Below are 22,878 nucleotides of genomic sequence, written 5' to 3' on the forward strand. Positions count from 1 at the left end.
GCAGCCGGGTGCTGGCCCTCCCTCTTTTGCTCCATCTCAGCAGTAGTTTTATAATTAACCAGCAGGCTCTACCTGAGCCCCTCAATGGGAGCATTGTTCTCTGTCACACCAGACACAAAGCACATGGAGTCGAAGCAGGAGCAGTAAAGCACAGCCTCGGACTACAACAGGCTCTATTCCAAAATACACGCCATCAATAAACCCATAGCATCTCAACGCAGTTAGATGGACAGGCCGGAATGTCTTTTGTTACAAACCACACAATATATCGACATGCTTGTATGTAGGACTTCATTTATCGTCAAGGATTTCTGAACTGGAGTTCAGATAAGGAGAGGAGCAGGAGAGACCTAATGTTGAAAATCACACTGTATCATCATGCTCATTTTTTTTCCCTCACTGAGAAAGCCCCACTGTTTGTGTCAAGTCCTGTACTTGTTTCAGTTTGTGAGCAAATAGAGAGCGGTGAAGAGGGAAAAGGGCTATGAAATGCCACAGTAATTCGCAACAGCTGAAACAATAGCAGGCAGTGGGAGAAGTGAAGGAGAACAAGGACCAACACATGCTCACACAGCCACATTCTAACAGCACTGCCTGTGCACGGCAGAGTCAATTAAGTCATCAGCTTTCTCTAATTATGTTAAACTAATCTAAATCAGCCCCAGAGGAGAAAAACTGGAAATCATGAAAATGAGCAGAAAAACAAAATATATTAAACTTTAGGTGTTCACACTGTTTGGTGGTTAATGTTAAGAGTAAATCTATGGGAAAGAATGAAGAATGACTACATCAGCTATGGCATCATAAATCACCTAGATCCAGTACACCCAGAAATCAGGTTTCTTAACCGTTTGGAATAAGCCAGAGTTGCTATAAACATGTCCTGCTAACACTCAGGCAGGCCAAAAACACAAGGGAATGCAGCTGGCCTTTCAAAATTGGGACAATCCTAGAGACAATTGCTGTTTATCTAGCTGGGGTCTTATGGAACCCTGAATACTACTGTGTGGGAATCCTTATTAAAGCGCCTGCACAACTAAAGATCATCACCTCCCCAAAGGAGTGGCAGTGTCTTTTACCAAATGCTGTACAGCTCTGCGCCTATTTACAGCCCCAGTGAGCCAGGGCAAGCTCGAGTTAAAGAGAAGCTCGGGGTGGGGGTGGGGGGTTGGAATGGAGGAGTCCCAGCCACAGCCCCTACCACGAGGAGCACACAGAGGCAGGAGAGAAGAGTACAAGGGCGCCAAGGGTGAGAGACAAGTGTGCAAAAAGAGTGAAGATCTAGGAAGTGAAGGAGAGTACAGTGTGGAGTGCGCAGCTTGATTTAGAAGCTATTCCCTGATCTTGGCAAGCCCTGCCTAGGAATGCCCAGTTGGAGAACTCCTGGTCCGGACACCCTGCCTGCCCTGTCGCCCTGAGCTCAGCTGCCGCAGGGCAGGGGGGATGCAGGGATGCACGGGTGATGGACAACACAGGAATTTTAGGGAGACTACCACACCCCACGTGAGCAAAAGTGTGTGCGAGGGGTCTAGGGCGGGGAGACAGCTGAAATTCCAAACGCTCCAAACAGCCTGGAATTAGAAATACCCACCCACACAGACATGTAGGCACACACACTCCCACACACCCACACCCCCCAAGAATATCTACATTAGCTCCTTACAGCCTAAATGTGCATCAGAAAAAGATGCATTCATATACACATGGAATTGAAAGCATTTGGTGTGGTATAAACATATGTTTGGTCAGGGGGATAAAAAGATGTATAGACTACAAGATGCTAGTGAAACAGCTCTCTAGAAGCCAAGTGTGAATCCTACTTCCCCCTTTTTTCAAACCCTTCCCACAATGCCTCAGTGTTCTCAGTATTCAGAAGTTAAACAATATAACTAACACCTTCTCCTTCTATCCAAGAGTGCTGGACCACCAACCAACCCCCAATACAGAGCTCACTCATGCAAACATCTCTGTCTTTTACATGCACAGACAGACAGACAGACAGACAGACAGACAGAGACACACACACACGCCTTGCTCATTTGAGTTCATCCTGCCTCCCCCTCTCTAAAGTCAGCAATGACATCATTACTTTGGATTGGGTGTCTACGAAATGGAGTCTGGCTTGTAGGAGGGGAGGGGGAGAGAGAGAGAGAGAGAGAGAGAGAGAGAGAGGAGAGAGAGAGAGAGAGAGAGAGAGAGAGAGAGAGAGAGAGAGAGAGAGGAGAGAGAGAGAGAGAAGTCTTTCCTCATGGCAGCCAGGCCCCGTGGCTCTCCAAATTACCTTCACACATTTCATCAGTAAGTGGGACAGGAAGCAGGGGATGGGGAGAGACAGAGAGAGAGAGAGAGAGAGAGAGAGAGAGAGAGAGAGAGAGAGAGAGAATTTGTCTGGAGAGGATCAACGGGTAAATCCAAAACAAAAAACAATACAAAACAAAAAAAAAACAAAAAAAACAAAATGACAACCAAGCAAAAACAACAAATCTCAAGGAAGTTTTACCAAAGGTATGAATCTCTTCATACCAGTCTGTCTGGGATGTGAGATTCCTTGTTTGTAGGAAACACGAACGCTCGTGCCCAGGCTGACTCTTCACGCTCTACATACAGTACTGGCCTAACATCCTCTCGAGCAGCTCTCCTGCTGATCCTGTGCCCAGAAGTGCCCAGTTCAGGTGCAAACTGGCCCCACTCTTACTTCGCTCAGCCATTTGCCTCATGCTACTGAGGCTTTCTGTAGCCTTCTGTCTTCCTTCATTCCCCTCTCAGTCTGCACATATTTTTTCCCACTGTCTGTCCGCTCATCTTCAGCCCAGCCCTCCAGGAGGCTGGGGGTAGCAGTGGAGGGGCAGCATGTGGTTGAGCTGACCAAGTTATTAAACTGGGACACCGCATGTGAGAGAACACTTTTCCAAGTCGGGAGGATTTTCAAACAAAGAAACTACGGCAGAATGCCAGCATGACAAAAAGAAAAAAAAAAAAAAGGAAAGAAGCAGCAGCAGCTAAAATCAAACAGCTGGAAGAAGCAGAAAGAGAGGGGAGGGTCTTCACAGCTGAAGCAGAGTTTGTTGGACAGTTCTTACTGCAACAAATAAAAAGCCCTGCTCTGTTCTACCCATCGGTGGGTGGATCGTCAGATAAGCATGAAAACCTGCCAGTGTGTTTTATGCCGAGCCAATCAAGTTGGTGCTAGTCTGAGGCAGTGGCAGTGGGAAGTGAGAGCGTTCGGTGATTAGTTCTGCTCTCAGGTACAGCTCAGTGTCCATCACTGCGGTGACAGGTCTAATGAGCAGTGGGGAGCAGGAGCTCCGCTTCACAGCACGCGGTGTGCAGCATAAAGCAGCCAGGCTCGGGGTTGACGCTGCTACCGCTCTCCCCATGAGTGACACAGTAAGGTGGGCTACATGGCAAGAAATCTCTGCTTCACGCGCTACGAATCTTAAGAAGTTCTCCCAGGTCCAGCAGCGCATCACTCACTCCCCACAGCCCACGCACTGCCTCTCCTTTCCTTTCAATTCCCACTCTGAGGGGATGTGAGTAAGAGCACAAGGGGGGCTGATGCATCATCAGACAGATGAGCTATAAATACAACTGCAAGATGCAGAGAGAGTGTGGAGGTCACCGTCAATCAGCTGTGGGGGGGGGGGGGGTAACAGGACAGACGCAAACATCCACCTTAACAGGGAAACAGGACTGAGTGCGTAATGCTGGCTGCCTCCTCTTCCTCCTCCTCTAAGGGAGCATGCTGGCATAGGAACTTGAGGTGAATCAGTGAGGAGGAGAGATGTGAGTCACTCCACAGAGGCACGCTAACACTCAACACCCCTCCAACGCTCGCCTGGCCTTGATCAAAACTTTTTCTCCATCTCTCTGTCTCTTTCTAGCTTTCCCACACACTCAAACAATCTCTTGATGATCAAACCACTTTAATTTATATCAAATTACAGGTCTTGTCTGAAATATTCAAATTGGACTGTTTGGGATCAAATCCCTTCAATTTACCTAAGGTAGATGAGAAACCCCCCCCCCCACAAAATTCCACAGAAAGAGGCTACTTTCAAAGAGCTGTCTCCAGTCCATGCCTCTGCATGAGTCATTAGCAACCAAGTGTTTGGTGCTCAAAGGCATTCGAAATAGGACATTGCATTCCAAGCCGCAATTACAGCTTTTATCGCATACAAAAACAGGTGCAAAAACCTGATGAAAAGCCACATCAGCTCCTACCTTAAACTCCTGGAGCTGTCGTTTGATGACCTCCACTTCGGTGCCCACAACACCCTGTGTATTCAGCCCCTCCTCTGCCCGGTCAATCAGCCCCTGCAGCTCCATCAGGCGGGCGTAAAACTCCCTCACCCGCTCCTCTGCGGCTTCGACGAGGGCCAGGCGTCCCTGGCCTCGCTCAGTTAGCTTGGCTGCCTGTCTGCTCAGGGCTTCTGTCTCACGCCGGAGGGCGAGCAGGTCAGGTGAGCTGCCCTCCTTCCGCAGCATGGCAGCACAGTCACCCGCGTGGCCTTCTAGCTCAGCACGAAGGGTGGCCAACCTAGTCAGGAAGGCCCGCACGGCTTCGGCTTGAGAGGCCAGTGAGTCTGCGTCACGCCCCACAGGGCTCAGGCTGTCGAGTTCATCATCCAGGTCAGCAAGACGGGAGAAGACGTCGCGGACTCGCGACTGGACCTCGCCAACACCCTGCAGCCGTGACTCCAGTGATGTGCAGCACTGCTCGATCTGTGGGACAGGAGAAATTGTTAACAGCCCAGCAGAGCACGTGCAAGATGGCTACCGAGAAAGCCGAAAGAGTGTATGGTTTGCCAATGGTTCTGCACATTTCATTTCATTGCACTGCACTCATTGCCAGAGATGTGGAATGATATCTAATGATATTTGAAAACATATGTACCAAATTTGGACTGACAGCAAAGAGTTATGCTGTTTTGTTTCAGTTTACAGACATGCACACACTGAGACCCAAACACTGCCTAATGTTATATATAGCAGTCTGTCCACTGGTTGTTTCCATGCATGCCAGAGGTCTGATCATATGCAGAGTCTCTGCTCAACACACTCACTTTCTCAGTGACTTCCCCAAACTCGCTCTCAGTGTCCTGCGCTTGCTGCACCAGCCTCTGTCCTCCCTCTGTGCTGTCATCTGGTGCCTGTGGGGCGTCCTGCACCAGTCCTTGGGCTAGGTCCCGCAGATACACCACCTGTGGCCGCAGTGACTTCAGCACTTCCTGCTGGCTGCGGAGCCGCTCCAGGCTCTTGCTGCTGCAGGCCTGAGGGCCCAGCGCCTCCTGGACCTCCAGCTGATGCCGTGCTGCCTCCAGTCTCCTGTCTACTGCCTGCCTGCCATCTTCAAACTCCTTCAACCTGCCCCCCAGCTCTTCCAGCTGAGCCATGCGACTATGTAGTCTCTCTGAGAGGCAGTCCACCCTGCGGTTCAGCTGGGCCTTCTCGTCTCTCACTTCCTCCTCTCCGGCCCTGCTCTCCTCCAGCAGCAGATCCGCTGCCGTGTTCAGAGACTCCAGCAGGGGGATGCGGCGATCTAAGTCCAAGCCCAATTGCCTGGCCTTCTGCAGGGCAGCATCAAGGGCTGTGGGGTCCAGAGAAGGCTGGAGTTCTGCCTCCCTCTGCTCACATTCAGTCACCCAGGGCAAGAGAACGTCATGATGCTGCTTATACTGCTCGGCACGGACAAGTGTCTCATTAATGTGGGCCCGCATCTCAGTGAGATGCTGGTTTAGGCCCTCCCAGTCCTGTCGCAGGGTGGTGAGTTTAGCCTGCAGAGCTGAATGCTCATCTCCAGCAGGAAGCGTTGCCAGAAGCAATACCCCCTCTGCCTGGATTAGCTCGTAGGACCCGCGCTGCTGTGCCACCCCACGCAGGACCTCCTCCTGCTGGCCAAGGAGAATACGCAGAGCCTCAGGCTGGCAGGGGAGGGGACCAGAGGCGCCAGCCATGCCCTCGTCGGCCTGGCAGTCCAACCAGTTACGGAGTTCCTCAGACATCTGCTGGAATTGCTGTGTGCTAGAGAGAGCAGCCTGCAGCTGGGACAGGCCATCGGCTGAAGACAGAGACAGACAGAGAGAGAAAGTGAGTCATCTATGATGAAACACATTCATTTATGACATTGACTATGCATCAAATCATTACAACATGCTCAAAACACCCAAACCTAGATCCTGACTTACCTGCTCTCTCCTCCAGGCTGTTTAGTGGGACTCTGACGCTCTCCAACCTCTTGTGCAGCTCTTCTCGGAGGTAGGGCTCTGCCACAATTGCACTAAGCTCCATACACAGCTGCTCCGCCTGGTCCAGCTGGCCTCTTCGCTGTTCCAGCTCGGCGCGGATCTCACCCGTCTCTTGCAGCCGGTGGCGCAGGGCCTCAGGCTTGGCACTGAGTGAGGCCTGGCCATCTAGCTTCTCACCCAGAATGGCCATGCTGAGTGAGAGCTCCCTTAGCAGGGCCTGAAAGCGCTTGCTGGTGTCGTGTGCCTGATCGATGTGCTCGGAGCGTCCAGAGAGACGGGAGGTCAGGTCCTCCCACTGATGGGTGATGGCATCTAGTTCCTGATTCACCTCTGCCAGGTCCTGGCCCTCCCCAGAGCCCTGGTCCCCAGAGGGTGAGAGGATGCCCTGTGCTGCCTGGGTCAGCTGGTCAAACTGTGGACGCCGGGTCTCAAACTCTCGCAGCATGAACTGCGGGAAGTGAGAGAATCTGTCTGATCAAATCTGATGGAAAACTTGCTACTCATTATAGACCTCTAATTTCTGCTTGTTTGCATGTTGTTAGTTTGTTTTCTAATTTCTTAAAGGCATGTATGTATATACCTGTACTTGTTGTTTCTGAGTATTGAGCATGTTGGGGTCAATACTGAGTGGACCAAGAACACTCATCATCAGCTCCTTCTCTTGCAGCCAGGGACCTAGCTGATTGGCTGCCGTTGCAAAACTGCCCAGCCTATCGGCACACGTGTCTAATTCAGTTTGCCTCTGTTCTGCAGTTTGATTGGCTTTCTCCCAACGTAAGTCTAAGAAAAAGAGTAATGATGGAAGTGATTGGTTAAAACATGATACAGTTTTCATATCAGCGAGAAACCATAACAGCTGCTGAGTACTTTGGCACCCATGGTAACAGTAACAGTGAGACTCTGGGGTAACAAATGGCAATGTGTGTCTGTGAAAAATCATTTTAGAAGGACACACAGCATGGACTGTAAGGCATTAAGATAAAATTGAGGCAAGCGCAATCACTTCTAATTTAGGCTGCTTCTGTACTGCAGTCACACAGACAAGAACGCATGCACACGTAATCCTTGAAGGAACATGTTCCTGTGTTTAAGGCTTTGGAGTGAGTCACAGTGAGAACCAGTCTGGCATCTCCACACCGTATGAATAAAGCACCAACTCTGTGGAGTCACGACAGCAGTATATGAGTGGGGGACTGAAAGCACTTTGTGGTGCTGGCAGTCTGTCCAGCTGGCCCCTGGTTCTGCCCACCTACGCACCATACCACGCTTTTGTTTGATTTACCAGAGGTGTTCTCAACCTTTTACACCCCAAGCCTCCATAAATGTAATTTTATTTATTTAGTGTACCAGAAACCTGCACATAAAACACTGAGCAAAGTTATCTGTAACTTAAAATGTCATACAGTATGCCTGAAATAAATGAGTTCTGTCTCAGAATGCCCAGTAATTCCACACGCCCCTCCTACTGGTTCTGAATTGACTTCTTTCCCCACCTATGTCCCTGAGCTGTTGTTTCCACATTTCTGCCTCAGGGGAATCTGGGTTTTCTGTTATCAGCTGCTTCAGTGTCTTCTTCAGGTCCTCCACCTTCCCAGAATGCTCTGTGAGTTCAGACAGCAAGGCCTGGCCAGCAAAGACATCATGTACTCAGATTATTGACTGTGCAACTACTTGGCATGACTAGAAAAAACTATGCTCAAACCAGTCAAATTACAGCCCTTGCTTATTTACTCCTGGGTTTTTCTGAAGTCACTGCATAACACATCATCTATATAAATATGTAATTCCTTTCATCAACTACAGAACTGTATGTAGGCTTATCATAAACCACATCTGGAGGGCTCACCTTGTTCTCCTGGGCCTGTGCACGTACCACCTCAGGTCGCGAGGGTGAGGCAGCCTGCCCTTGGGCTAGACTTTGCTCGCGAGGACCCAGCCATTGCAGCAGGGCATCCGTGGCTTGCCTGGCTGTCTGGTGCAGGTCCAGTGAGGCCTGCTGTCTGCTCTGTCTCTCCTGCAAGTCCCCACCCAGCTGCTCATACTTGGTGTTCACTTCCGCCACCGCTACTTGGATCTCCGTCAGGTCTGAGGGGGGTGTGGAGAAGAAGTATCGTAGTTATACAGAGTGCAGATTGATGAAGAGATTGGCTAAAGGCTAAGTACTGCAGGATACTGCAGAGAGAGCAGATTTTTCCTCTTAGATAAAGTGCAAACAAGCTCATCTAATAAGTATTACATTTATTAAATACAACATTATTTTAAAATGTGTTATTTACATATAAATGCCAGAATTAATTATCAGCAGGATGTTATATCTTGCCATCTGTAATCTCATTCACAAGTACTTAGAAATTCAATCACTCGTCCGTATTCTATGACAAATCAAGAATTTCTTGACTGTGCTTAAAGAGCTGAAAAATCACCACCTGAACACTTTGGAAGAATAAAAAACCTCATGCCACTACTGAGTATTTGGTGAACTACAGAATGCATTCTCCTAGCAATTGTAAATTAGCCTTAATATGCTACTTTTCCAGTTTCTACTTTCATACTTAAGGACTTAAGTGGTTCTACAATTGCCTTTTAAAATGTAACAAATATAGCAAATGCACAGCAAAGTAGACATGCACCATTCCAAACAAGGTTAAAAGCACACAGATTGAAGACAGCAAGAGTGTTAGCCTGGGTATTTGTCCTGGGTATGATGAATTATGTGGGGTGGGGTGGGGTGTCAAGTATAAAGACAAATGCAATCATGTAATGGGGTGTGGACAGGTGTGGGGGGTGTGCTCTGGGGTGCTCCAGGCTGGACAGAGCTCACCTTTACAGGTGTGAATGCCATTGACACTGCTGGAGTTGCCGGCACCGTTGACCTGGTCAACACCTGGGAGAGAGAGACACACTGTGACATTGCTGCTGCAAATGCATGCATGAACACTACATATGCTCAAGCATTTGCAAACAGGGCTAGTTCCAGTATACAGACATAAGCTCACACAGACAGTACATGGAGCAGGACACATCAGCAGACATACATACATATTAATATTAAGATGCTCTTTTATGGATTTGTCTTATTTTTTACAACTTTTAGATTTTATAGCTTTCGTAGTCCTCACACCTTTGTTCTGAGGGGCTGTGATGCTGATGATCAGGTTCTCGAGCTCCGAACCGCTCTTGTTCAGCTCTTGAACTCTGCTGTCCTTGCTCTCCCACTCACTCAGTAGGTCCTGCACAAAAGTCATTAACATCTTTTAGATTCTTAGAAACCAGCATTTGCAGGTTCCAGCTCACTGTTGTGTGTTAGGATGCAGACCCACCTTGAGCTGCTGTACCCGCCTCTGAAGGCCCTCTGTGCTGAGGCTGGGCTCCTTAGCAGCCACCTGCTCTTGCGTGGCCTGCAGCCACCTGAAGAGGGAGCCATAGAGCAAGCGGAACTGCTCAAGCTGCTGCTCGCAGCTCTGGATTGCGTTCAGTCTGGATGGGAGACATATTGAAGAATGAAATCAGACAATTTAAAGGCGGACTAGACATTTGGAAGGCTTTGCTTACTTTAAAAATGTTTTTTTTATTTAAAATGTCTCTGAAGTAGACTTCCAAAAGACTACTCTGAGAACTCACCCAGCTGGCTGGGTGCTTGCAGTCTCGCACTCTGTCATCATCGCTGCACAGGCAAGCACTTTAAGCAATGGTGACAGTAAAGGGCCTTTGTGCGGGCTAGAGTGTATGGCCAAGCCCTCACTGGGCCCCTCACACAGGCAGCAACCCCACAGTCCAGTCCCTGGCAGTAGCCAGGGGAAAGGCTACAGGCTTCCCTGCACTCATGCACGCAGACAGGCTGCAAGAGCATAGTCCCACTAATACAAAAGCAGTCACAGTGCTATGGAGAGCCAAGGCATCTGAAAGCTTCAGCAAAGCCTCTCAAATGAGCAGTGCTCTCCAGCTGGAAGAGTATGACACTGTGTACTCGCAGTAAATCTAATCATACAGGCCTTATTTCTCCCTGCATGGAGCTCGGCCTGACTCCATCCCATCATTTTTATGAGGTTAATATGATAGACATGGATGAGATGTGCAAAAGACTGCGAGAGAAGGCTGCCCAAGGGGCCAGGTGACTTGTATAATGCCTAGTACTCACCTCTCATTGACTCGGATTTCCAGCTGGGCAAATTCCCCAGAGGCCTCGTTGGTTAAGTCCAGAAGGCAGTGTGCACTGGCAAGTACCCCTGATTGGCTCAGGTCTGTACCAAGCTCCACAAATGACTTCATCTGATTTGCTTCTTGGGTAAGCTCAAATTTCACCTCCTAAAGCAAAAACACAATAGCAAATTAGACTATAATTAGACCCCTTTGCAAGGCAGAGGGACCCCCCCCCCCCAAACAATATCTAAATGCAGTGGCATGGCTACTGGCTGTGGGTAACCTCCGTCACCTGTACGGTGCGCCTGTAGTCGTCCACGCTGTGTTCTGGCTGCCCACCCGGGCTCAGCGCTCTCTGGCGGCTCTGGGTAAAGTTGCGGAGGTCCGCGCTCAGGCGCTCAAACCTCTCCAGTTTTGGCAGAACCGCCCGTAGTTCAGCCTCTTTCTCAGCTTGCTTGGTCTGGGCAGCTGCGTAGCGCTGGCTCAGGTCCTCCAGCGCCCTCTGCAGCCCAGAGACTGTAGTTGCATCTGCAGATTTCAGCAGCTTGGAGACAGAGTCGCGAGTGGCCTCTACGCTGCCTTGGCGTGACAACAGCTCCTGACGCAGTTTCTGTGTTGGAGAGAGAGGGGGACCTCTACATTTACTACACTTTCACTGCATCTGCATTTCTTTGAATCTCCTTATGTAATCCCACATGAAGACACTGGCCAGGCTAGATTATTGATACCTGGTTCTGGGTGAGGGCCTCCTGCACTGCCCTGGCAGTGGGTTGGACTGGGCTAGGAGCCAAAACCAGGCCATCCAGCCAGGCCAGCAGAGCTTTGAGCCCCTCCTGAACACTGACAGACTGGGCGACAGCAGTCTGGAGCTGCTCTGCCCTCTGAGACACACTCTCTGACAGGGACCCAAATCGGCTCTGGAGTGCATCTGAAATGGGCAGCGACAAGAGGATTATAAATGTTTCCATTATAATATGCACCGTTCAAAGTACCCTATTATGTTAAAAATAGATAGAATGATTTCTGGGGGTTCTATCACAGCAGGAACCATCTGGATGAAAGACAGATGTGTGCATTTCTGTACCTGTGGCAGAACTGATGTCTGTTGCGTTGAGAGTAGGTGACTCCTGGGAGCTGGTAAGAACTTTCCCTGTTCTCCTCACCTTCTCCAGCTGAACTGAGCGCTCGGCCAGCTCGTCCTGCAAATACTGAGGGGGAAGAAAACAGGTTTAACCACCTATGCTCCTTCACTCCAAAGAAAAGTCCTCTGGCTCGCCTCAATGCGGACCATGGCTGCTCTCACCTGTATAGTATTTAGCGCATTCTGTAGTGTCTGTGTGTCCATATTCTCTCTGCTGGGTTTCACTATGCTCTGGTTCTGCTCCTGTGCACTCAGCCAGGAGTCCAAAGCACTGACCTCATCCTGGTACTGCTGGTATCGATCCAGAAGGCTGGACAGGCGGGCACCAAGATCCACAGACTGCAACAAGAAGAAAGAGGGTGCAATAAATGAAGGGACTAGTTTATGGCTGAAATTGATAGATTGAGAGAATGATGTACATTAGTAGCTACCTTGCTCTGCAGGGAATTGTAGCGCTGCGTGGAATCTTGTAGCTTGTCACTGACAAGCTGCCTCGTGTTCTCCAGAGCTGGGTTGGTAGTGCCTGTCCTCTCGAGGGTGCCCTGCACCAAGTCCAGCACCTTCTCACCAGAGATGGACACGAAGCGCAAGTCTGCCTTATGACAGATCAGATCTTCTGCCAGCTGAAAGACATGAACAAGCAGCAGCTGTCAGCAGCAGGTAAGCTTAATTTACTTTAAAACATGAACAAATGACAAAAAAGTACAACTGAGTATTTACTAATCATGGTATTAACGCCTTTACGGAGTTTTACAAAAATCTATTAGAGCTTAAAGCATAAATTTCATTGTTTGTGATGCAAACAAAATGAAACTTGTTCCCACTTCTATGACTGTGTGCTCAGTGCTGCATACCTTTTTGTGCTCCTCCAGTCTGTTTTTGAGACCCTGTGCATCTGTTTCTCCACCCCCCAGGGCACAAAGCTCATGCTCACTCTGTTCTAGCCAAGCTCCCAGGTTCCCATGCTCCTGCAGGAACTTGGCAAGTTCATCCCGGAGGGCCTCAGTCCGCCGCAGTCTCTCCTGGCAGTTCTGGAGGCGCTCTTGATGCTGGATCTGCAAATCGTCAAGCCTGGCACGCAGGCGCTGCTTCTCCTCCGGGGGCACACTAGAGTCGGGCTGTTCCAGGAGGGAGCGTGTGGACTGTTCTACCTGCAAAAGGTGAGCCTGTTGGGCTTGTAGCTGCTGCTGTTCGGCCTGGAAGAAGCAACAACAAAAATGTCAGTGGATTAAAACCCAGTAAGATTTATGGGAATATGGCATACCTCTGAGAGTTACATTCTGACCTTTAGCATGTCATAGTGTGAGCTCAGAGTGCTCTCTGGTGATAGGGAAAAGGGAGCATCTGGAACACTCTCCCCATGTGATTTCTTCCTGGATGTGTCTGATGACAGCTCCTCAAGCAGCATATCTATTTTCCCCTGAGTTTCGTGCAGTTCCTCCTCTGCTTTAGCCTTTAGCCAAGAGAAAATGCAACACAAAAAAAAGCCTCCGAGTGAGAGATGGAAACTGAGAGGTGGAAAAGAAAAGATGACAGGAAAGTGAAAGATGCATTAGGTCCTTATGTACCCTCTGTGTGTTCTGCTGTAGTGTTGTGCTGATTGCTGTGTCTAGCTGAGACAGAGAGGACTGGGCCATGTCTGTGAGGGTGTGGTATTGTTTCTTCATGCGTGCCAGTGCCTCCTGCAGGCTGGCTCTCTCCTCTGCACTTAGATCTTCACCATGCTCAGCAAGGAACTCCTCCGCTGACCGTACTGCTTCTGTCACTCCATCACCTTTGGTCTGGAGATCTTTTTGCATCTCCTAAATATTCATTGGAATGTAAACTTGGATACACAGGCAATGGTCATGCCAAAATTTTTAAGCAGATGGATCAGTACCTCACCTTAAGTTTACTCTGCTTCTGCTGAAGAACACTCACATCTCCTGACTCAGCTCCTGCTCTCTGGTTGGCCAGCAGGCTGGCTGCTCCAGCCAACCACATGGTGAGGCCTTCAAGTTTTTGTGAGCACTCAGATTTCTGCTGATGTACCACCTAAAATGCCACATTGTCAAAGACAGCAATGGGGAAAAAGAAGATAGAAGAGTGAAAGAGAAAAATTGAGAAATTTGTCCCCAGTACAATATTGTTCGATAGTTTGACAAGCACTACTACTGTCCACACCTCTCTCTGAATGTAACACTCATTAGCCATTCAACCACTTAACCTTCCACAACAAATATTCTGCCTAACAGACCTGGCACACTAGAACGTACACCCCAAAAATATGGACTGTTTGAGCAAGATGTATCCACAGCAATCACACAAGACAAAACAAATCTTTCACAAGGTCAGTCAAGCAGGAAAAAAAGATTTCAGATTATCACAAGAATGTCTCATCTGCCATTTTCCTTTCTCTTTCAAAAATGAACGAGAAAGGAAAAATATAAGCTTGCCATCATAGAAAAGCTGCGTTTAAATCTCTAGTCTTTTCCAACGTGGCATAAGCACTTGTCCTCTCTGGTAATCTGTAAGAGCAAGGCAGACAGGTTAATATACATGTTATATACATAGACATGCACCAAGCGAAAGACAGACTCTATTATGTGGCAAAGAAAGCTGCACAACAAGCTGTAGAGGTGCTATAGAGGTCAGCAATTAGCACTATAAAAGTCAGCATTGTCGTCAACTGTCAATGATTTTCTTTTAGTTAGATTTGCTTTACAGAGATTATGTTCATGTTCTAGCCCTTATACTAATGATCAAAGCAAAACTACATGTTCCTGTTAGCATTCTGAAGCATGAACATTCAACCAGGTATATGCAAACCTCTCTCTCCCTAGCGATGTGCCTCTTGTTTTCCCCCTCTCTCTCTGCCTGCTCCTTCTCCTGCTCTTTACGTAATCGCTCCTCCTTTCTGGCTTGCTGGAGTACGAGGGTCTGGGCCCTGGCATGAGTGCGGCCCGAGGCCTGGTGGAAGGCTTGCTGCAGCTGCTGTAGCTGTGCTAGCAGAAGCCTACTCTGCTCAGGCAGCAGGTCCTGTGCATGCTCCGAGACGAAGACCTGGATGTCAAATGCCACCGCACTCACGTCAGAGGCACGAACTCTGAGGCACTCCTGCAACTCCTAAAAGACAGAAGCAGACATGATGACAACAACCTTTCATTGAGAGGGCAGAGAGAGAGATGTTTATCATTTAGAGGTGTTGAAAATAAGGTACTGGGACTGAATTCTACCTTGCACTGGTGTAATCCTTGCGCAATGTGCACTAATGTTTCACTCTCCTCTTTTATCTCATCTTCCACATCATCTTGCTCCATCTGAGGTTCTGTTTTTTTAAGCCAGCAGAGAAGGCCATCCACTCGCTCACCCAAAGCTTCTAGTTCACTGCCCACTGCCTCCTGAGGATTAGTGGGTCATTTTCAGATGGTTTTAACCTAACTGTAAATGTAATGAGATGCACACATTTTTGAACAAACTCCAAGCTGATGAGCTTCTTTTACCTTCTGTCCCTTGTGATGTGACTGCATCTCCTGCAGAAAACACTGGGCACGTTCTCTAGCCACATTAAAGGCACGAGACAAACTCTGTCTGTCCTTCTCCAGAGCTGTGAGTAACTGAGGTGGGACATTGGGAGGGCAGGACTCTACAAGCTGCCTGGCTGCTTCCAACTCCATGTTTACTTGTGGCTCCAAATCACTGAGCTCCAGAACAAGGGCCTGATTTCAGACCGAGAGAACACCACATCGACTTACTATGAGCTAATATTACTGCAGAAATGTATTAAAGCAAAGCTTTAAGGGGGCTTACCTCTGTCTGTTTGATGATATCATCAAGTACGATAAGACTCCGCCCTATGGACTGTTGCTGCTGCTGTTTAAGACATACCTCGTTGTGTCTCACCATGGAGAGCAGGGCCATAATTTGTTGGTCATGTTCTAGGCACTCTTGACGGACCAAGGAGGACTGAAGAGAAGTATTTGAAAAGGCTTATAGTGATTGCAGTATAACTGATCAGAAAGCAATAGAATATTGTGAATTAAATAAACAAGTCATACACACTCATGCTTACCTTACTTATCTGTGGGATGGTCCTCTGTTTTTTCATTAGATCATCAGCCCATTTTTCCTCTATTCCCTGTACATAGCCCACTTCCTCCTCCTCTTCCCAGCATTCTGTGGTGTCAGAGTCAGGCATCTCCTCTGACTGAGACAGTCCTGACTCTGTGCATTCTGTGGTGTCAGAGTCAGGCGTCTCCTCTGTTTGAGACAGTCCTGACTCTGTGCTTTCTGTGAGGGAAGCTTCAGTGCCAACAGAAGAAAAATCCATACTCTTGTATAGTAGAGATTCCTTGTTAATTGTGTGCATTTCGATTTTGGAGATTGGTACAGGTTCATCAACTTCTTTTTTTGGCAGAGCAGCAGCACTTGTGGATTGTGAGACATCCAGAGCAGGCGCACGTATGTTGAGATCTGATTTAACATCTTGATAGCCTTCAATAAAGACGGTACATGGTGGCTCATAGGCTTCAGATGTTTTCCTTTCCAGCTTTTTGTCTTTATTACTAAGTGGCAGATGTTCAGGATCTTTTATTCTTTTCTCTTCAGCATGCACATCTAAATTACCCATGGGTATCTGTGTTTTCTTATTGGCGTCCATAGCAACTACAGAATGCTCGATAGTGATCAAGGCCTGCTCTGTGTGAAAGTCTGACATAGCATGAATATCTGATATGTGACTTACATCATGATCTGTTTGACTGAAATGAGTTTGTGTAGAGTCAGTCATGGGTAAAAGGTTTTTCGCCATAAACTTTTCACGTTTGTCCACTTTCTTTACCTGACATGTTATGTTAGCCTCATTTCCTTTTGTGGGGAGTGTAGAGCCTTTCTGCTCAGTCTTGGGCTTCTCTTGTGTGCTTGCATGTCGCTCTTTACCTGACCCCTGACGCAGTGCTTCCAACTCCTCCGCAGCCTGTTTCTCACTGACTCCCCGTTCAAAGACCTTCCTAAGAATGCTTTCCTTGGCCTTCATCAGAAGTGCCTCTTTCCCCAGCTGTGTCTGGTTAAGGTCTTCAGGCTGTTTCCTCCATGCGTTTCCTGCCGTGTCCAATTTCCCACTTACAGTTGGGACCATATCCTCCTCCACGCTCTCTGCTTTTGATGCCTCATCATCTTTGCGCTCTGCTTCTTTTTCAGCGTTTGGCTCATGCTCTGACATTTGCTTGACTTTTTTATTCTTCCTTTTCTTCTTTTTCTTCTTATCTATCTGCTCTGGCTCATGGCCCTCTGAGACATAAAGCTGTTTATTATACTCTGTTTTTGACATGTCACTTATGGCTTTGTGCAGCATTTGACTCTGTAATTCATGTTCTGTTTGGCTAAGATCATCCTGCAGGCTTGCAGGGTCATCTTTTGATGTCTCAGTTCCAAGACCCATGTCTCCACTTTCTATAGATTGCTGAACAGCTGACCCTTGCAGAACCTGTTCTCTTAGGAACAGATCCACTGGGAAAGCTACAATATTGTCAGTTGGGGGACATACAGGGCCTCCAGACAACTCTACTTTGACATATTTATCTTCAGATTTTTGATCAACGTTTACATCATTATTTTCATTCTCCAATTCCACTACTAGTAAACCTTCTTTTATATCTGGAGTTTGTCTAACCTCCAAATCTACCTTGACCTCTCTCTTTATATTTGCATCATCTTCAATAGATTCTTTATCAACAGCACTTGTATCTTGTGCTTGGACCTCCAAATGTACTTTGGCCTCTTCTCCTAATTTCACATCATCTTTAACAGATTTATCAAGAACTTCTTTTACAAACTTGTTCTCAGTAACTTTTACATATGAAGCCACACCCATATATGGAGGCTGCAGAACTTCCAAACTTACTGTAACCTTTGTCTCTACTTTTATATCTTCAGTGGATTTTTTATCAATTTCATTTTCTTTTCTAGTCATGTTATTTGAGTCCCTCACATGTAAGGTTTCACTCAAGTCATTAGTTTTTGTACCATCCAAATTTTTCTCTACTTTTACATTTTCCACAGACTTTTGATTAAAGCTGATTGCTTCTTTTATGTCATCACTCTCAGCACCCTCTCCATACATCACCAAACCAAATTTGCTAGCCTCCAGATCTTTGTCCTCTTTTTGAAGAAAATCTTCAACATCCTTTCCAGTCTCTTTCTCAATAGCATCTACAGGTAAAGATGCATTCATCTTGGAGGGTCTCCTAACCTCCAACTCCATCTTGACATCTTTCTTCACACTCACATCTTTATCAGATTTTTCAATGTCTAAAAATTCTTTTCTATTCATACTATCAGTAGACTCTAAATGTGGTGTTACACTATTCAGAGGTTCCACCTCCAAACCTTCAACTCTTTCTATTTCTGTTCTTGTTTGCTTTTTATTTTTCTCTTTACCTCTCTTTTTTCTAGGCATTTTTGATCTTTCTGTAGGGGTGGATTTAGTTGTGTCCTTTCTGTTGTCATTGTTCTCTTCACTTTTAGAGATGGGCTTTGTATCAGACACCAACTGCTGTTCTGATGTCAGAATAGACTGTCCTTTTCTTTCCTCTGTACATGGAGTTTGTCCATCATGTAACTTATAAATGGTGTCCGAGACAACACTGCAGGGAATCTGTTGATAGTTTTCTAGCTTTTTGCTCATTTTGGAGACTGTTAATTCAACCACTGGGTGTATCTGTATGTCTCCCTCTGGAATATGGTCAGGTGTGGGTGAGGTGTCATAAGTTTTGTCATCCTTACATTCAATGTCAGACATCTGTTGAATCTGAAGTCGACCTTGACTTGGCTGGTGCTGAAGATCCTCATCTTTATGTTTTTTTTGCGCATACTCTTTAATCACCTCCTGTATCCTTTTTTCTGCTTTTAGGGCAAATTGAGTCAGTACCTGTAAAGATGCATCAGTGTCTTTCTCCACCTCATTTAAAACGTCCTTGTGTACTTGTTTCTTCATTTCTGATGGTGGATAGGGCTGAAGAACCTCTAATTGCTCAATGGTATCAGCCTCTAAAGTGTCTTCATGATGCTCTGTAATCATACACTGAGTCTTTTCCAAGTCGGCAAAATATTCTTCTGTACTTGATGCTGAGCTTTCATGACATGTCTTTGTAGGGCTACAATAACCTGATACAAACTGAGACAGAGAAGGACTACATGTAGCACTGGAGGAAGCCAATGTCTCAGAGCTTTCCTCCTCATAGGTTGGTTGATCCACAGATCTAAAGTTATCCCAAAGTTCAGCAGCCATTTCACGAGAGATAAGGCCCTCTTGAACAGCCTCCTTAAGACTTGACACCCTCTGACCACTGACAGGACTAAACAGTCCACCTTTAAAGAACTGATTAGTAGCAATTACTTTTGCAACATCTTTTTCAACAAGTCCTTTAGCAACAGCCTCCAGAAGGGGGAGTCGTTTCCCACTTGAAATATCAATGATACCTCCAGAGTCTGCCTGACTCTGCAATATCCTGAGTGCTGGAATGGGATCAACTTGGCCAGCCTTCACTGCTTCTGGCACGGTCATCATGTCACCGTTTTGTTTGTTTGGAATACCTCGGAAAGGTCTCACTTCAAGGAATCGTTGACCTGTCTCAATGTCAATCTTTCCCTGGTTTAGAAGTTCTGAATAGGGTACAACCTGAGCATTGTGAGGATCCAGAACAGCACTCTTTACACTAGGTAAAGCCATTGCTTTATTTGCAGTGTCTTTATCAATGATCCCTTGGGAAACTGCTTCAGTTAGGGTAAGTCTGGTCTTTGACGTACTAGCATAAATGAAGCCTGCAGATGCTTGCAGATAGACAGTGTTTGGATCTGAGATAATCTGATCCTGCACCTCATAGGACTTTTCAAACTCTTCAAGCTTTGGTGCCAAAGAATCATCAATCAGGCCTTTACACACTGCATCAGTAACAGTGAGGCGAATGCCAGAGCCATGGTGAACAATTCCACCTTCAGCCACCTGCTGCAAGAGGATCTGCTGGGCTTCCTCCTGACTTATCATGCCTTGTTGAAGGGCTTTTTGAAAAGGTACAGGGCGTTTTATTTCTGGATCCACCACACCATCCATTTGTAGCTGTAGTGTCAACTTGGTGCGTGAAGCATGTGGATCTGAACCCTTTCCACGGCATGACTTCTCTAATGCAAGCAATGCATCCTGTTGGTCCTCCTCTATCAGTCCAAGACTGCCTGCAAGGGTAACTGAAACTTTCGTGCCCCGACGAACGTCAACAATCCCACCAGAGACAACCTGGGCCTCAAGCAGATGAGCTACTGTATCTGGGTCCAAGAGCCCCATCTGAGCAGCCTCCTTTAGTGAGCAGATCTGACAACGTTCTGCATCAACTACCCCAGCCAGAGTCTTTTCTGACTGAAGAACACTGGTCAATAAATCTTCATCCAATAGTCCTTCCTGCATTACATCCTCAATACTCAGTGACTCGCATGTGCTCACATCCAGGAAACCACCAAAAAGTCCTGCTTTCAACATTACTTTGAGAGCAGTGTGACCTGGGAGAAGGCCCTGGGATACAGCCTCATCTAGGAGTAACTTATTGGCTCCATCGCTCAAAAGACCTCCTTGCAGTAACTCCTCTGCCATGTTTTCAAGCTCCACATCTTCACTTGGTTCTTTTGATTTGGTCTTTTTAATCTGTGTTGAGTCAGATTTTTCAGCATTTTTGTTTACATCTTTTTGATCCGACATTTGTTTATTTATATTCAAGATGTCAGTTTTCTGCAGTTCTACACTATGTGTAGTAATCCCCAGTACATTAGTCTTATTTGATTTGTCCTTTTCATCAAGCTGATCATACAGATTTTTTTCTGTTGTATATTTAAAAATCTCAGCAGCAGTGTTCTCCGCTTTTATGTCTAAATCTTTCTGCTTAGATTGTGCACTTTCTACTTTATTTTCCTCAAGCATACACAGATCTGTTGACTCTGGTTCAGTCAGTCCCAGGGGCTTTTCTTTCTTCCTTGTTTTATCTACCTGTGGACTCAATGAGTCAGGCATAGAGTTTGTTGGCAAAATGTTCAGCTGCTTCAGAAACAGAGGTGATATCTGACTTTCAGGTACAATCTCTGCTAGTTTTGAGCCTGTACCTGGGAGATTTACTAAGGTTTTATCAGTGCTGCATGTTTCTTTCAATGCAGCGGCTCCTTCTAAAGGAATCTTTACTCTGTCAGTTTTACTAAGAGTTTGATCAATTACATTTGTTATATGATCATCTGAAATAATGAGCTTGTCTTGTTCATTCACTTTAAAAATATTTAACGTTGAAGCTTCTTTCCAGTCTTTAGGACTTTTGTGTTCTGTTGTACTGAATGGCATAACAAACTCAGACTCTCCTCTTCTAGAGTGCTTCCTCAGTTGTTCAGGTTTCTTAGAGTCCTTTGCTGATCCATTTGCATTTACAAGCTCCATCAGTTCAGGTTCCAACAGGACCAGACGCTCACCAGAGCGGGCGTTAATGTAACTGTGTGTGATTATGTAAGAAAGGAGGCAGTGCTTAGCCTGCTCCTCTGGTGCAGATGCCCCCAAAAAGGAAACGTCACACTGAAGATATGGGGGTGAGGCAGGTGGTGAAGATGAAGATCCCCAGTGGTTTACATTTAAGGACCCTGTCCAAGTCATGGCAGGCAGAACATCTGGGACCTCTGTCTCTATAAGGACCTTTGCTGCTTCCATTCCCATCATCTCCTCTGCATGGTCTAGAGGAACCACTTGACCACTTTCTGGGCAGTAAATTGCAGCAATGGAATGCCGTTTGGTCAAGACGTTTCGGGCAAGTCCCCCTGAGATAACACCCTGCTGTAAAGCCTCACTGATAGGAAGCAGCTCCCCTGTCTCTGGCCAAAGTATGCCCATAAATGCCCAGAGTGATTCCAACACCCGCAGTGCCATGCGTGGAGAAATAAGGTCCCTTCGGATAGCTTCATCTAACTCCACACGTTCTCTGCTGACAGGATCTATTATCCCATCTGCTTGTAACTGGTGAGTGAGTAAGGCACATGCAAGGTCTTGGTCCATAAGGCCATGCCGCACAGCCTCATCTACCGTCAGCCGGTGACCTGAACGGGGATCGCTGATGCCTCCTGCAAATAGCTGAGCCTCCAGAAGTCGAATGGTAACTTCTCGGTCAATCAGTCCTTCTTGGACTGCACGGAAAATGCCTACCTTTCGACCAGAACGTAAGCAGACTGTTCCCCTTGACTGCTGATTCACTGGCAGCAGACGCAGACCTGTATCCTCGTTCAAAATGCAACGCTGATGGAATTCTGACAGGCTAAGCTTTTCTGCTGTATTTGGATCAATGAGCTCACGCCGATCAACCTGGGAACGTAATTTATTATAAACAGCAACTGAGATCAGACCCTCCTCTCTAGCACCTTCAAGTGTGAGAATTTTATTATTGGTGGCATTCCGAAATCCTCCTGTGCTTAACTGCAGCTCCAGAATACGAAGCCCGACTTGCTCTTTTATCTGGCCTACTTCCATAGCAGCAGCAACTGGTACCAAATGACATGGTAGGAACTGTGACTGCTGGAGGAGATGAAGGGCTGTCTCCAATTCTGACAGTGACTTGTAGGTGCGGTTGTCAATCAGACCAGATACAAGGCCCTCTTCTAATGAGAGGCTCTGCAGGGAGTCAGGCTGTAACAGACCACCCTTGATTAGCTGTGCCTCCAACAGCACAAGGCAGGTGTCCTTGTCTATGAGGCCACGACATGCTGACTGGAAAACTGGAAAAGTTTCCACAGTGCCAAGATCAATTACTCCAGCGATGGTCTCATGGCCCTAGGAAAAAAAAAAATGCTGTGTAAGTAATACCCTGTATTATTTGTGCAGTTACTGATGCAATAAAATACAGCATTTTTGTTTAAACCCAAGACAGTATAGATCTGTAAGAAAATACCCACAACCAAAGCATGCACAATTAACATAGGTTTATACTGTGTAGTAACAATTTAATTTAACCCCTGAATGGCATCCTAGCTACATGTTCTCAATCAACTAAAAAATATGATCATATAAAATAAATAAAAGATAAATTAAATTATTGCAAAAAAAAAAAAAAAAAAAAAAAAAAAATCAGTAAAAAGCAACAAAGCAAGAAGCATTCTAAAGCACAAAGACACAGTGCTAAAATACACTAAGCTATAAATATTCTTAAATAATAGCAGACAAAAAAATTAAATAAATGCACGACAGAAGAGAAATTTACCAGGGAAAGGCAGGTCAGAAACGAAGCAACGGTAAGAGAGAAAGCGAGCACTACTTACCGTAACGGGAGGGTCTTTAGACGCACACACACAGACAGGCCGACGGCT

At 46.7% G+C, this 22,878-nt stretch overlaps 1 protein-coding gene across 18 annotated transcripts in view; it reads right to left on the bottom strand.

The window, feature by feature from the left end:
* Positions 1 to 22,878, bottom strand: part of macf1a (microtubule actin crosslinking factor 1a) — a 132,409-nt gene that overhangs the window by 35,969 nt on the left and 73,562 nt on the right. For 17 of the 18 annotated variants that reach the window (XM_081701855.1, XM_081701850.1, XM_081701820.1 and 14 more), the window contains 24 exons: positions 15,578 to 22,345; positions 15,316 to 15,471; positions 15,009 to 15,224; positions 14,742 to 14,906; positions 14,335 to 14,631; positions 13,411 to 13,560; positions 13,095 to 13,328; positions 12,812 to 12,979; positions 12,381 to 12,722; positions 11,958 to 12,149; positions 11,689 to 11,865; positions 11,470 to 11,593; positions 11,114 to 11,313; positions 10,678 to 10,995; positions 10,384 to 10,550; positions 9,566 to 9,722; positions 9,367 to 9,475; positions 9,067 to 9,129; positions 8,092 to 8,330; positions 7,739 to 7,868; positions 6,826 to 7,025; positions 6,186 to 6,693; positions 5,064 to 6,058; positions 4,222 to 4,722 (listed from right to left, as the gene is read on the bottom strand). In XM_081701855.1, the coding sequence (XP_081557981.1) occupies positions 4,222 to 4,722; positions 5,064 to 6,058; positions 6,186 to 6,693; positions 6,826 to 7,025; positions 7,739 to 7,868; positions 8,092 to 8,330; positions 9,067 to 9,129; positions 9,367 to 9,475; positions 9,566 to 9,722; positions 10,384 to 10,550; positions 10,678 to 10,995; positions 11,114 to 11,313; positions 11,470 to 11,593; positions 11,689 to 11,865; positions 11,958 to 12,149; positions 12,381 to 12,722; positions 12,812 to 12,979; positions 13,095 to 13,328; positions 13,411 to 13,560; positions 14,335 to 14,631; positions 14,742 to 14,906; positions 15,009 to 15,224; positions 15,316 to 15,471; positions 15,578 to 22,345 (12,576 nt within the window). The remainder of the gene's footprint in view (positions 1 to 4,221; positions 4,723 to 5,063; positions 6,059 to 6,185; positions 6,694 to 6,825; positions 7,026 to 7,738; positions 7,869 to 8,091; positions 8,331 to 9,066; positions 9,130 to 9,366; positions 9,476 to 9,565; positions 9,723 to 10,383; positions 10,551 to 10,677; positions 10,996 to 11,113; positions 11,314 to 11,469; positions 11,594 to 11,688; positions 11,866 to 11,957; positions 12,150 to 12,380; positions 12,723 to 12,811; positions 12,980 to 13,094; positions 13,329 to 13,410; positions 13,561 to 14,334; positions 14,632 to 14,741; positions 14,907 to 15,008; positions 15,225 to 15,315; positions 15,472 to 15,577; positions 22,346 to 22,878) is intronic. The other variant, XM_081701841.1, reaches the window with a different exon arrangement.

Source organism: Electrophorus electricus, chromosome 2, assembly GCF_041902795.1.
Source record: "Electrophorus electricus isolate QZ-2024a chromosome 2, ASM4190279v1, whole genome shotgun sequence".
NCBI lineage: Eukaryota > Metazoa > Chordata > Actinopteri > Gymnotiformes > Gymnotidae > Electrophorus > Electrophorus electricus.